The following is a 13,058-nucleotide window of genomic DNA, read 5'->3' on the forward strand; positions in this document are numbered from 1 at the left end:
CCAAACTATCCTTCAACCACGCTTCCCTATTTTCCTTCCATTCCTAATTTGTCTCCCACTATATAATATAGATTTATTTGTTGTCATTTTTGACTACAGTATAGATTTGTCTGACCATTCATATGGCTGGCGAAAGACTTGTAAAATAAGGCCACTAGACTCGAACAAAATATTGAGCAAAATCACACCTCTTCTCACACTTCGACTAATAATAAAAACAAATGAAATTATATAGATATTTTTTTGTTACCCGTTAATCTTATTAACTTTTTTTTATTAATTAATGGTGCTGTCATGATATTACCTTTATATCAAACAAAGTAATGACACACAAACAAAATATTTACACATAATTTTTATATAAATATTATGACTTGTGGTTATTTTTATTTTAAATCAAAATATTTATCATTTATGTTTTTGTATAAGGAGGAGGATTTTTTTCAGTCCAGATTTTGGATTGAAGGGCGTTGTTTGGGCATGTAGGGATCACCACGGGTTTTGTTTCAATAATTCGAACCATTCATTTTGTTGGGCATTTCCTGTATTTTGTCCACATGAAAAATTAGGTCGATCCGATAATTATAACTGGTTTAATTTTTCACAAAAAAAAAAAAAACAATTGTATTTTTAAAAATAAATCATACATTTTTTTGTACTGACAAACTCAATAAATTGAACAAGTTGCAGTTATCAGATCGATCTAATTTTTTATGTGAACGAAATATACGAATTGCTTAACAAAATGAACGGTTCGAATCATTAAAATGAGACTTGTAATAAATCCCATAAGTTCAAACCCCGCCCTCAAATCTAAAATCTCAACTGAAGAGATCCTCCTCCTTTGCATAAAATTTAGATTATAACTGCACGAAACTCAAGCTAGTCCACGTTATCCTTCCATTTAATTTTTCAATAAATTAATGGGAGTGAGAGAGGGGTATGCAACTATGGGTTGGTAGTTCCAACTTCTATCCATACTAGTATAAATTCACAAGCAGTACCAAATAACCCATCATCTCACAACAAGAAAGAACACTAGTTGGGAGATATCTACAATCCCCATACTATTGCTAGTGCTCTCTTTTCTTCTTCTACTTGTACACTCACAACTCTACTGAAGAGTACTACTTAGCCAGAAAATATGTTGCCTGTGGGAGTAGCAGTGACCACCGTTGTGGTAGCATTGGTTACCATATTCGTAACTCACTGGGTTCGCAAATGGAGGAATCCCAAATGCGAAAACGGTGTTCTTCCACCTGGGTCCATGGGCTTCCCTCTCATCGGAGAGACCATTCAGCTTCTCATTCCCAACCGATCTTTAGAACTCCATCCCTTCATTTCTAAGAGAGTCCAGAGGTACTTAAATAGAATTTTGCCAAATAAATTATATATTTTTTTGTAATTGAAGTGTAATAATTTTTTTTTGTTGATGTGTTTGTGTGCAGATATGGATCAGTGTTCCGAACTAATGTGGCCGGTAAACAAGTTGTTATAACAACCGACCCAAAATTCAATCATTACATCATTACAGAAGAAGGGAAATCCGTAGAATTGTGGTATTTGGACACGTTTTCGAGCATGTTGCCCATATATGCTGTAGGCTCTGTCCAGAAGTACATTAGAAGCATAACTTTGACACACTTCGGAGTTGAGGGCATCAGAGTGAATTTGCTACCACAAGTTGAACAACTCATTCAGAAAACTCTTCGTCATTGGTCCACCAAGCCAATTGTTGATGTCAAACATGATGCTACTTGTGTACGTTTAAAGATATTCCAAACTAATTAATTTCATCTCTAGTTCATTAATTATCTTTAATTTTTTGTGTTTGATATTTGATTGACGATAACATATATATCTCGGTTTGGTTATTGCAGATGATTTTTGATTTCACCTTGAAGCAGTTGTATGGCTATGATTGGGAAAAATCATCAGAGATGCGACATAGTGAGAAGTTTTCAAGCTTATTGCATGGTCTTTTGTCCTTTCCTTTGGACATCCCTGGCACTACTTTCCACAAATGCGTCAAGGTAATTACTTATTCCCAGCCCCCCCCCCCCCCCCCAAAAAAAAAAGACTTGTTTTTGAAGATATATATATGTATGTATACACTGAAATAGTTGCCAATTTTTAAGTTTTTTTTTTTTTTTTTGGTGGTATTTAGGAACGCAAGGAATTATTAAGCATGTTGAAGGATATCGTACAAGAGAGAATCGATTCCGATAACCAGTTTAGAGGGGACTTCCTTGACAGAGCAATGGAAGACATGAAAACTGAGAAGTTTTTAACAGCCGAATTTCTATCCAATTTGATGTTTGGAATTTTATTTGGAAATTTTGAGCCAATCTCTTCTGTTATACTTTTGACTTTGAAGTTGCTCTCGGAGCATCCTTCAATATTAGAGGAGCTTACAGTACGTTTGCAAACTTACAATTTAACTAACTAACCGTTATTGATTTTTTAATTTTTTTTGGCCTTAGCTGAACAATGATAGACTACTCTTTCTGTATATATAATTATGACATTAATTGGTGATCGTTTGATTTTGTCAGGTTGAAAACGAGGCAATCGTTAAAAACAGAGAGAATCCAGATTCTCCACTCTCTTGGGAAGAATATAAATCAATGACTTTTACACTTAATGTATGTTTATATGATCATCTCACTTATTTGTTTTTGTCTCTGCTAGTGAAGGATTAATTAATTGGAATTTTCACTGTACTTGAAAAATTACAGGTCGTGAATGAAGTTCTTAGGTTGGGAAATGTAGCACCAGGGCTGCTAAGAAAAGTCACAAAAGATATCAAATTCAATGGTAAGTACTATAATTGCATCACAATGGTCCTGTTTGGTGTAGTTGTTAGAACAGATTATAGATTATAGCTTAACAGATTATAGATTATGACTTTAATCAGAAGCTATTAATCTGTTTGGTGTAACTGTTGGATTATAGATTTAAGTTACTGAGTAGTGTTTGTTAAATAAGCTGTGAAGTAACTTTTTCAATTAACTTTTTTTTAATATTTATTATTTACTATTTGTCTATATTTCTCATAAAAAATAATAATAATATTTCTATAGTCCATTTGGGTCTTTTTCTATTTTTAAAAAAATAAAAAATAAAAAAATCTAAGAGTATAACCGTGAATTAACATGTCCACAGCAGAAGCTGATAATGAGAAGTAAGGGGTCAGCAGTTTCTCAGAATTAGTTTTTTTGACTTAAAATAAGTTGTTAGAATCAGAAACTGTTTGAAATAAGTTTAACTAAACAGTCCAAAATAACTTTTTAAAAGCCAGAAGTCATAAGTTGGCTAAAAAAAACCCCACCAAACACCCCCAATACCCTAATCAGCTTCATGCAAATATAACCTACAAATAATTGAAATTAAAATGTCTACTGGTTAAAAACTCAACAGGATATACAGTTCCAGCTGGTTGGAACATTTTGATTGTTACTTCCGCTCATCAATTAAATCCAGAAGCCTTTAAGGATCCAGTTAAATTCAATCCATCACGTTGGAAGGTGCGTGCCAATCCATCTTGAGCTTATACCATTGCCTTTCCTTTTTTGTCTCCAGGAAGTGATGGCTTGAGAGTTTTGTAAATTTTTACAAAGTAGTTGTTATAATCTTATGCTTAACAGTGAGACTTGATCATTGAAAGAAGCCATTGACAGGTACTAATTTTGCTCCTTAATTGTTGACGACATATAGGACCTTGATCCAACTGTTATATCAAAGAATTTTATGCCCTTTGGAGGAGGGGTGAGACAATGCGCAGGTGCAGATTACGCTAGGGCGTTTGTATGCACTTTTCTCCATGTATTGGTCACCAAGTATAGGTAAAAGAATCTTTTTTTCCCCAAGTGTTTACTCAAGCTTGTTAACAAAAGAATGGTCAATGTTGGTCTGCTTGTTTGGGTTGCAACTTAATTTGTGATATTTCTTTTGAAAAACAGTTGGACAAAAATTAGGGGAGGAAAGATCGTTCGGAGACCCATTTTGGACTTTGTAGATGGGGTTCACATTAAACTCACACAAAAGAGCAACTGATACCTAATGAAGATCGGCTGCCGTGGACTCAAATATTGCAAGCTTTTTATATAGGGCTTTCAACTAAGAAATTATGTTATATGCTCTTTTATTTTTTGTGTTATCAAAGTTGTAACTAGAGATTGTTTTAGAACAGCTACCTCATGTTTGTGCTGTCAACTAAGCTCTATCAATTAATAATCTTTTTGTTCCTCTGTACTATAATCTATAAATGAATGCTTTCTTTAACCCGAAAATATGCACTATAATTTGTTATTATTCTTGTTGTTGGCCTTCATTCAGCAATTAAATTTTCCTTTGGCAAAGCATCTCCTTTGGAAATTATATTATATGGTCTTTTATTGATTTTTTTTTTTAACTTTAATTTTTTTTAAAACTAATTTATAGTGTCTTTACCATTAAAATAATAAAAATAGAAGAAATTTGACGTCTTCTTTGACAATGCCAAATTCGACATTGCTCAAGACATGCCTATTGCCAACTCAATTTTACAAGTTCAGGTGGAGCGCAATTACATGTGAATTTTTATTGTCATGTGTGCCACCCCTAATGACCATTCAAGTGAAGATGCTCTAAATAATTAACTAGAAGTACTTAAAATCATGTAGACTTTTGTGCAGAAAATTATTAAGAGTCTCAAATTGTCATATGATATTATTTACATAGTCGTTCCTACAAATGAAAAATCGTAAAACATATCAAGGTTATTTTTTAGACAAATTGTGACAGTAGTCTTTGTATCTTGATTCTTATGTCATTTTGGTACTTGTACTTTCAATTGGCTCGATTTTAATCATGAATTTATGATTTTGTTTTAATTTGGTCAAATTAATTATAACTCTTAATATTTTTTTATGAAAAATATGCATATAAGTGGCATGTGATTTTTTTAGAGTAAAATTATAAATTTACTAATCTCAGTGAGTTAATCTCAACTAATTCAGTAATTATTTTCAGTTAAAAACATTAACGACATTATCAATTCGATCAAATTGACACAAAATTTAAAATTAAATGTCAAAATTGTGGCAATTAAAATTGGAGAGACCAAATTAACATAAGGGGCAAAATATAAGGACCACCAGTATAATTTATTCTTATTTCTTTACTTTCAACTACTTAACAAATGTGGATTAACACATAAACAATGAGACATGATGCGGCAAAACTACTTGTGGGGACATATTTTTAGGGTTGTCCATGTGGCCAAGGTGATTGTCGAGGTGCCACGTGAATGAACTGAGATGCCGAGATATAGTGGACTATATCGGAATTCGAGATATTCAGATAAAGGACAAGAATTTTAGATAACATTAAGCTGTTTGTTTGGATAGAGATGAGACTCTTGAACAAGTTCATCTTAATATGAATAGTGTGAGTTGTAATAGATGTTATCCTTGTAAAGGATTTAGCTCCATGAAATAAAACTTCTAAGGAAAATTGGCTACTAATCATTATATAAAGAGGGCATCCCGTGGGTTTAAGGTATGTTCTGAACTAATGTTATTTTGTGTTGATATTTTTTAGAGATAAGTGACTGACTTGATCGTCGGAGTGCTCCCGGGTGGATGAATCACCGTGGTATTCTAATTTTCTTGTGCACAGGTGCCACCGTGGTATTCTCATTTTCTCGTGTGTAAGTGCTTGGTTTAATTTATTTTGCTACGTACTCTCCAACTAAATTCCCTATTTGGTTGTGAGGTCAAAAATCAACACTCACACTACTAAATTATTACCCTTTTCATTTAAGTGTAGAATGGAGTCTTAATCCTCCATCACAAGGAAAAATAATTTAATGCCCTTTGGGTTCATTTACTCTGGAGGCTACTCCATTCAGTTTTTGGTTAATAAAATTAAATTAAAATTCATTATTTTCATATATATATATATATATATATATTTAGAATGAATATTATTTCTGAGAATTCAAAAATATATGATTTTTGTGTATTTATTTTCATCAAAATAATTTTTATATTTAAAAAAAATAACTTGAAAGCATAACTAAACATAGTAATTACTTTTTATTTATTATAAATTTTTATTAACTATATTTAATATTAATCTTTTTTTAAAAATATATTTTTAATGATATTAATTTTATAAAAATTAAAATTTTATATTAAAAATTATATATATATATATATATATTATGAAAATAAAATAAAAAAGATTAAAATAAATTTTATAAATCTATATCTAGAACATATATAAAAAGAACGTAAGAGTGGTGTAACATGGTGTAACGCTGGGTTCTTGGTGTAGCTCTATTGATTCAAATCATCCACACCGACTATGAGGAAGAAAACAAATTTTGGGAGCTTTTTCCATATTAAGCCTATTTTGTATCTTAATTCCCAAACTAGGCTTAGTTTGGACAGAATTCCCAAACTAGGCTAAAACGCTATAACAAATAGCGCTTTCACTGTTTGGAGCCTAAAATGTGATGAATAGTGAAAGCACTATTGCAAACCACGCTTTTAATTAAGCAAGCATGGTTGCAAATCACGCTTTTAACATAAAATTTTTTTCTGAATAAAACGCTATTTGAAATCGCGCTTCCACAGAAAACGCTATTTGAAATAGCGCTTTCACTGTGCATTATTTTTTCTTCAGAAAATGCTATTTGGAATCATGCTTTCACTGTTGATAAATGAAAGCGTGGATTGAAACCACGCTTTTAAAAGTTATATAAAACACCCAAGCCCCCTCGTTTGCAATCACATTTTTTACACTTATGTTTTTTCTTCTCTTGCTCTTTGCTCTCAGACTCTCTACCTCTCGCTCTCGATCTCCCTCTGCTCAAACTCTCTCGCTCTCGATCTTGCTCTGCTCTCAGACTTTCACTGTCGCTCTCGCTGTCCTTCTGCTCTCACTCTCTATCTCTGCTCTCTCTCTCCGTGGTATGGCATCTAGCTCTGTCTGTATCATTTGAATTTTATGTATTTATTTATTGTGTTTGTGAAAATGTGAATGTGTGTTTGTGAAAATGTGAATGTTAGGGTTCTAAATGTCAATTATTAAATATGTTAGGGTTTTATCAGCGTGGTTATGAAATTATGAAATCATAAAATGCTGGGGTTTTGAATTATGAAATCAGAAATTATGCTTGTGGTTTCAGAAATTAGGGTTTGGAATTTTTTGAAATCAGAAATTAGGGTTTGGAATTTTTTAAAATCAGAAATCAGGGTTTGGAATTAGGGTTTGGAATTTTGCTTCTGAATCAGAAATTAGAAATTATGCTTGTGAATAAACTAACCTATATTTGTTGAATTGGAATTATGAAATGTCTATATTTTGAAATTTGAAATCAGAAATTGGAATTTTGAAATTATACTTGTGAATCAAAATGTCTATATTTTTTGAAATTAGGGTTTGGAATTTTGAATTGTGAATAAATCAACCTATATTTGTTGAATTGGAAATTTTATTTTTTGCTTGTTAAGAGGAATTAAAAGGAAATTAGGGTTTTGAAATTAATTTTTTTAATTAAGAATAAAATTTAAAAAATTGAAATTCATATAATTGATAATTGTTAATGTCATATTATGAAATTCATATAATTGAGAATTGAGAATTGAAATTCATATTATGAAATTCATGAATTGAGATATTTATGAGTAACATAACTAAGAGTTTGTTTGAATTGGAATTTGGAATTTTTCATGAACCAAATAACATATGGCCCCATGAGTGTGGACTTTTCACCAATTATCCCTATTTTAAATTGATAATGTTATATATATTAATAAATTTTTATTATAAAAAAATTGACTACTAGTATAACACCTATTACATCATTAAAATAATTCATGCTTTAATTTTAAAAAATTTATTAGTACATGATATATCAATTATTAAGAATAATTTATAAAATTTATTAATTTGTATAATGTTTTTCATTATGTATATGTTATATATGAAGTTGCTGTGTTAAAGTCAATTTCCTTTAATCATATATACAGTTAGAGTATTCTTTATTTGTTACACATAATTACCAATATACATAGCATGAATTGTTGACTTTATGGTTGTATATTCAATTTTTTATTCAGTTTCTACATCAATTGGTTGGCATAATCTAGAACTAAGTAGGTAAATTTCATTTTCGATTTGCCACTCACCCAAATAATACTGACCTACGAAAATCTGTAAGTCCAATCACTTGTATAGATATTATGGTACACTGTAAGGAATATTACCTTATTTTGTATTCACCCAAAAAACATTACCTTATTTTGTGAAAATAGCTTTTTAAAAAATAAAAATTGATAAAAAAAATTATGTTTATCACCCGTTAAAAAAATAAAAATAAAAAGCAACCCAATTTCATATTAACTTTTTTAACTTATAAAAAAGTCAAAAAAATCATTAAAAAAATAATATCAAACAAGTTTTTAGCCATATTATTTATAAATTAAGAGGTCAGTAAATCGATTTTTACTTAAAGGCAATGGATGATTAGTGAAAAATATAAACGCAGGACTTTCCAAGAGTGCCTAATAATTTTTCCTCATTAAAAAAATATCAAACAAACTCTTAGTTATGTTACTCATAAACCGATAATTCATATTATGTTACTCATGAATTGGAATTTTTCCTCATTGAAATTCATATTATGTTCTCTCAAATATTTAATTTTGACTCTATTTTATTCAAAAAAAAATATTTTTATTGACTTCAAAATAATAAATGAAAAGATCATGTTCTCTCAAAATATTTAATTTTGACTTTATTTTATTCAAAAAAAAAATATTTTTATTGACTTCAAAATAATAAATGAAAAGAACATGTTCTCTCAAAATATTTAATTTTGACTCTATTTTATTCAAATAAAAATATTTTGGTTTAGTTTCGTTTGGTTTATTTCACTGTATTTGGGGTCAGACACCCAGAATATGATTAAAAATTCTTAGGATTTATTTTCATTTGGGTTTAGCTAAAGGTTTCCACTTAGTTGTTAACTATCTAAATCCATACTTTAGGACATAGCTTATTGCAGGTGTCTGCATATAAGCACATAATCACTTGTAAATTGTATGTAAGATCGGATTGCACTCTGCCCCTCCAAGCTAACCAACCAAAAAAATTTAATTTAGAGAGGTGCCACATTCTTCCACAACCATTTGGAAAATCAAACCAAACAATTTATTTTTGTCCAATTTATTTATATTTTTTCAAAAAAATCAAAAAATAATTTAAAAAATCAAACCAAACCGCTATATCATGTATTATTTTTAATATACATTCAATAAAATTAATAAATTTTATAAAAAATATTAACTTTGATATTAGAATAATTTGATGACATTTCATTATAAAATACTAACATTTAATTTTATAATCTTGTCATAGAAATTTTAAAAAATTTAATGAGCTGAATTTGTAATACATATAATAGCATTATAGTAGAAATTAAAATTTCCTCACAAAACTTAAGAAAATTTGAAAAAGTTTTTGAAATGGGTATTGAACGATGTGACTTCTCGCCACTTCCGCTTTGTGACTGTCCACCACCATTGAAAAGGAAAATCTGAACATTATGTTTTAATAATTTTTATTTTGATTTATATAATTAGAAGTCATTATTACACTAGTTATAATATATGCATGAAAAGAGTCTTAAAATATTCTGATTAATAGTCCATAGCAATTTCGTAGGTAAGAAGGACAAAAAAAAAAAAAAAATGGCACTTTGATGGGTAAGCTTGTGTTTCATAATACCAAATAATTGGTACGGATGCCCCGATAGATTCACATGGATAACTATCCAAAATTTACTACATAGATTTAACCACCAACTTAAATTTTCTCTCTAATTTTTGGCCATTATAAATTATCTCTGTAATTATTATTTTGTTTTTGTATGTTTAAGAAAAAAAAAAGAGTAAATAAATTAAATTTTTTTCTTACTTTTCAGAACGAGCCAAAATGAGTTTTTTGTTTTAATTTCATAGCAAAGCCTCTATGACCTCTAAAAGGTGGACGAGGGTTACTAGCTCACATAGGAAATAACTTTGTCATTAAGGTCCCTAATGGCACAAGTTTGAGCAAATCAAATTAACTTATCTGTAATTGTCCATAAATCTGAAGAATTGGATCACCAGTTTTAAAAAATTAATAACAATATTTGAAACCTCTATTTTATATTGTCCAAATCAATCGAGTTCTTTCAACTCAATGGAACAAATATTTAATTATCTACAAAACTTACACTATGATTTAAGATGTTTGTATGATTTGTCCAATTTTGTCCAGTCTCACTGAATAAGAAAAAAGCTTGATAAAATGAAGTGTTTTTTAAATGTGTGATATATCTGTCTACCTTATCAAAATAATAAAAAATAGATCAAGATTTATGAAAAGAAAACAAAATAAGTGTTTTTAAAATTGGTCCCGCTTACATGCATACGATTAAATCATTGCCTAAATTAACGGTTGTGTAGAGTCATTATTATTTATTTATTTATTTTCAGTGAATGCCTTTTAAAAATTGATCATATTGAGGGAGGGAGGCTCTTGCCGCAATGGTAAGATTGTTTTATTATGCTGATAATAATATAAAATAAAACAAATCTATTATAATTCGAGGGTTATGGATTCAAATCATAGAAATAATGGGCTTCTTTGGTTTGTTTTTCATATAAAATGTTGGGAAAATTTCTCTACAAACAAATTTTCAAGAGTAATAAAACCAAACAAAATTTTTCAAATAAAATCTCAAAATTTTGTTTGGTTACCTACTTTCCAAAATAACTTTCTCTGTCATACACATCAAATCAATCACTTTTTGTAAAACTCTCTCCCCCAAAACAAATTTCCACAACTATTTCTGAAAGAAGGCAAACCAAATAAGACCGCATACTTTTTATCTCAAAAACACTCTAGAAACACAAACCAAACACACCTCTTTAAATACTTAATAATACGCATGCATATATCTGATCGTCCTCTAAACTCTGCCATGACTGTAATCTTTGGAATTGTCCCTTTATAGATCTTGTACATCAAAATGGGTCACTAGCTAAAAAATTGTAGTTTTGTTATAAACAAACAAAATTGATCATGAAATTGAATAAAATTACATATATATGCATAAAATTTTATAGAGTTTGTTACTATTTTTAAAAATTTTATCCATCTATATACATTTTCTGTACAGTTCTATAACCATTTTTGTATTCTTAGACTTATTCAAAATCTGAAGTTATTGCTACTATGTGATTCAAAATTTTTTTTTCGCCACTAATTCAATAAACATTTTTGTGTAGGACATGTATACATGTGTATGAATTCCAAAAAGGATCATATGAACAAAGCATATCCAACCTTAAAAAGAATGAGAAAAAAATAAACCAATGACAACAAAAAATTAAGACAAGAAGTATAGTTGTTCTGATGTTTTTTTTTTTTTTTAATTTAGACAAAAGAGTAATGACAACAAAGAACCTTCACGTAGAAAAGATAAGAGTCTTCACGTAGGAAGTAAATAAAAACTCCACGTAGAGATGAAATCTCAGCTGTTGTTTTATACGAATAAAAATAAGTGAGAAAAAATGTGAAAATAAACACTAATAAACAAATTGAGACACAAATATACAGGCGACAAAATATAAATTGAAATAATGTTTCACCTCTACAGTTCCTTCAACCCTGGAAAATATAAATTGACAAAAAATGGGAGGGTTGATTTTTATAGGAAAATGTCACTTATGATATAAATGTGACTTATAGGAAAATTTAAATTGTCTCTTCACTCCCACAACTTCCTTTCACCAACTGTCCGCCTAAACAAATTCAAATAACGAACATCAAAATAAAAGTAAGTTAATTTATAAAAATCAAATCAACACTGAAATGTTATCAAAACAATAAAGAAGAAACATGAAAAAATAAAAATTTACATTTACCGTGTGCAATAGCATGATGTTAATCGTAATAAATAATGGAAAAAGCAAAACACAGGAGTTCCATAGACAAGTAATTCGAATAAAATGATTTAAAGTTCGTATAATTATTTTAGAAGTAGAATTCGATATATGTATATTGTTGATATTTTAATGTTTATTGTTTCATTGAAGCAAGTATATGGCAACTGTTCCAATTATCTTCTACTGGGGGGGGGGGGAAACATAATTCGGGATCTCGATGGAGGTGTGTCATATGATGCTGAGCTGAAAGGGATATATGGGGTGCAACTTGGCACCACACTTAGCAATTTGGAGGAGATGTTTATGTCCAAGGTGGCAAGTTACGGGAAAATAGTCCGATTGATCTTCAAATGTAGATATCCTTATCGCCAGTGGCAAGCAACCAGCAAATACAAATTATTACCGATTAATGACGATAAGGCGTTGAACACTGTATTAAGTATCGGTGGAAGTGTCCAACCACCAAATTTTTTGGAAGTGTACATTGAGAAAGAGGTTGTACACAATCTTCCGAATATGACACAGATGGATTCTCATCCATTCACTACATTGCTAACACATGGGATTGACACGACAGCGTTTCAGTCTCCTATGTATGAATCAAATGAATGTTATGCAGTGGGCTACACACAACAGACATTTCATGGCCATGGTGGAGAATCAAGTTCACGTGGTGGATATGAGACTGAATTTCACAATAACACCGAAGATGCGCCCACCTACAGCTATCATACCACTCCAGTTGAAGTTGCTAGTAATATGGCTGAAACGGTTAATTCTGTGCAGTTTGCTGACAGTGACCTGTACGGTCCTGATGTTGCCCTAGACAATGATGAGAATGAAATGTGTGATGAAAAAAATTTATTGGGCGGATCAGATGATGATGATGATAAAGAAGATGATGCCGACGCTCCCGTTGATATTCAGAATGCCCCCATTCCACCTAGACTTGAAATCCCTTTCTATGAAAACATTCACATGGGTGGTGATTTTGACATTAGTAACCGCGATGTCGTTCCCCGTAATCGAATCTGGAATGCTGAAAATCTAGAGTTGGACAAAGGGATGGCT

At 30.3% G+C, this 13,058-nt stretch overlaps 1 protein-coding gene across 1 annotated transcript; it reads left to right on the forward strand.

The window, feature by feature from the left end:
* Nucleotides 1–805: 805 nt before the first annotated feature.
* On the forward strand, nucleotides 806–4,292 carry LOC114293342 (beta-amyrin 16-alpha-hydroxylase CYP87D16). The gene is made up of 9 exons (XM_028237384.2): nucleotides 806–1,359; nucleotides 1,449–1,761; nucleotides 1,881–2,033; nucleotides 2,168–2,416; nucleotides 2,556–2,645; nucleotides 2,739–2,817; nucleotides 3,421–3,527; nucleotides 3,718–3,845; nucleotides 3,963–4,292. The coding sequence occupies exons 1-9, from the start codon at nucleotides 1,145–1,147 to the stop codon at nucleotides 4,054–4,056; spliced, it is 1,428 nt and encodes a 475-aa protein (XP_028093185.2). The 5' UTR covers nucleotides 806–1,144; the 3' UTR covers nucleotides 4,057–4,292.
* Nucleotides 4,293–13,058: the final 8,766 nt, after the last annotated feature.

The sequence above is a fragment of the Camellia sinensis genome, unplaced genomic scaffold (genome assembly GCF_055761805.1).
Source record: "Camellia sinensis isolate YWXY unplaced genomic scaffold, ASM5576180v1 Unanchor2, whole genome shotgun sequence".
Taxonomy (NCBI): domain Eukaryota; kingdom Viridiplantae; phylum Streptophyta; class Magnoliopsida; order Ericales; family Theaceae; genus Camellia; species Camellia sinensis.

Bases quoted from the DNA above. Each gene is read 5' to 3' on its own strand.
- LOC114293342 (XM_028237384.2), top strand. From the start codon at position 1,145: ATGTTGCCTGTGGGAGTAGCAGTGACCACCGTTGTGGTAGCATTGGTT. The intron at 1,762-1,880 runs GTACGTTTAAAG...TGGTTATTGCAG, and splicing joins TCAAACATGATGCTACTTGT to ATGATTTTTGATTTCACCTT. The intron at 3,846-3,962 runs GTAAAAGAATCT...TTTGAAAAACAG, and splicing joins GTATTGGTCACCAAGTATAG to TTGGACAAAAATTAGGGGAG.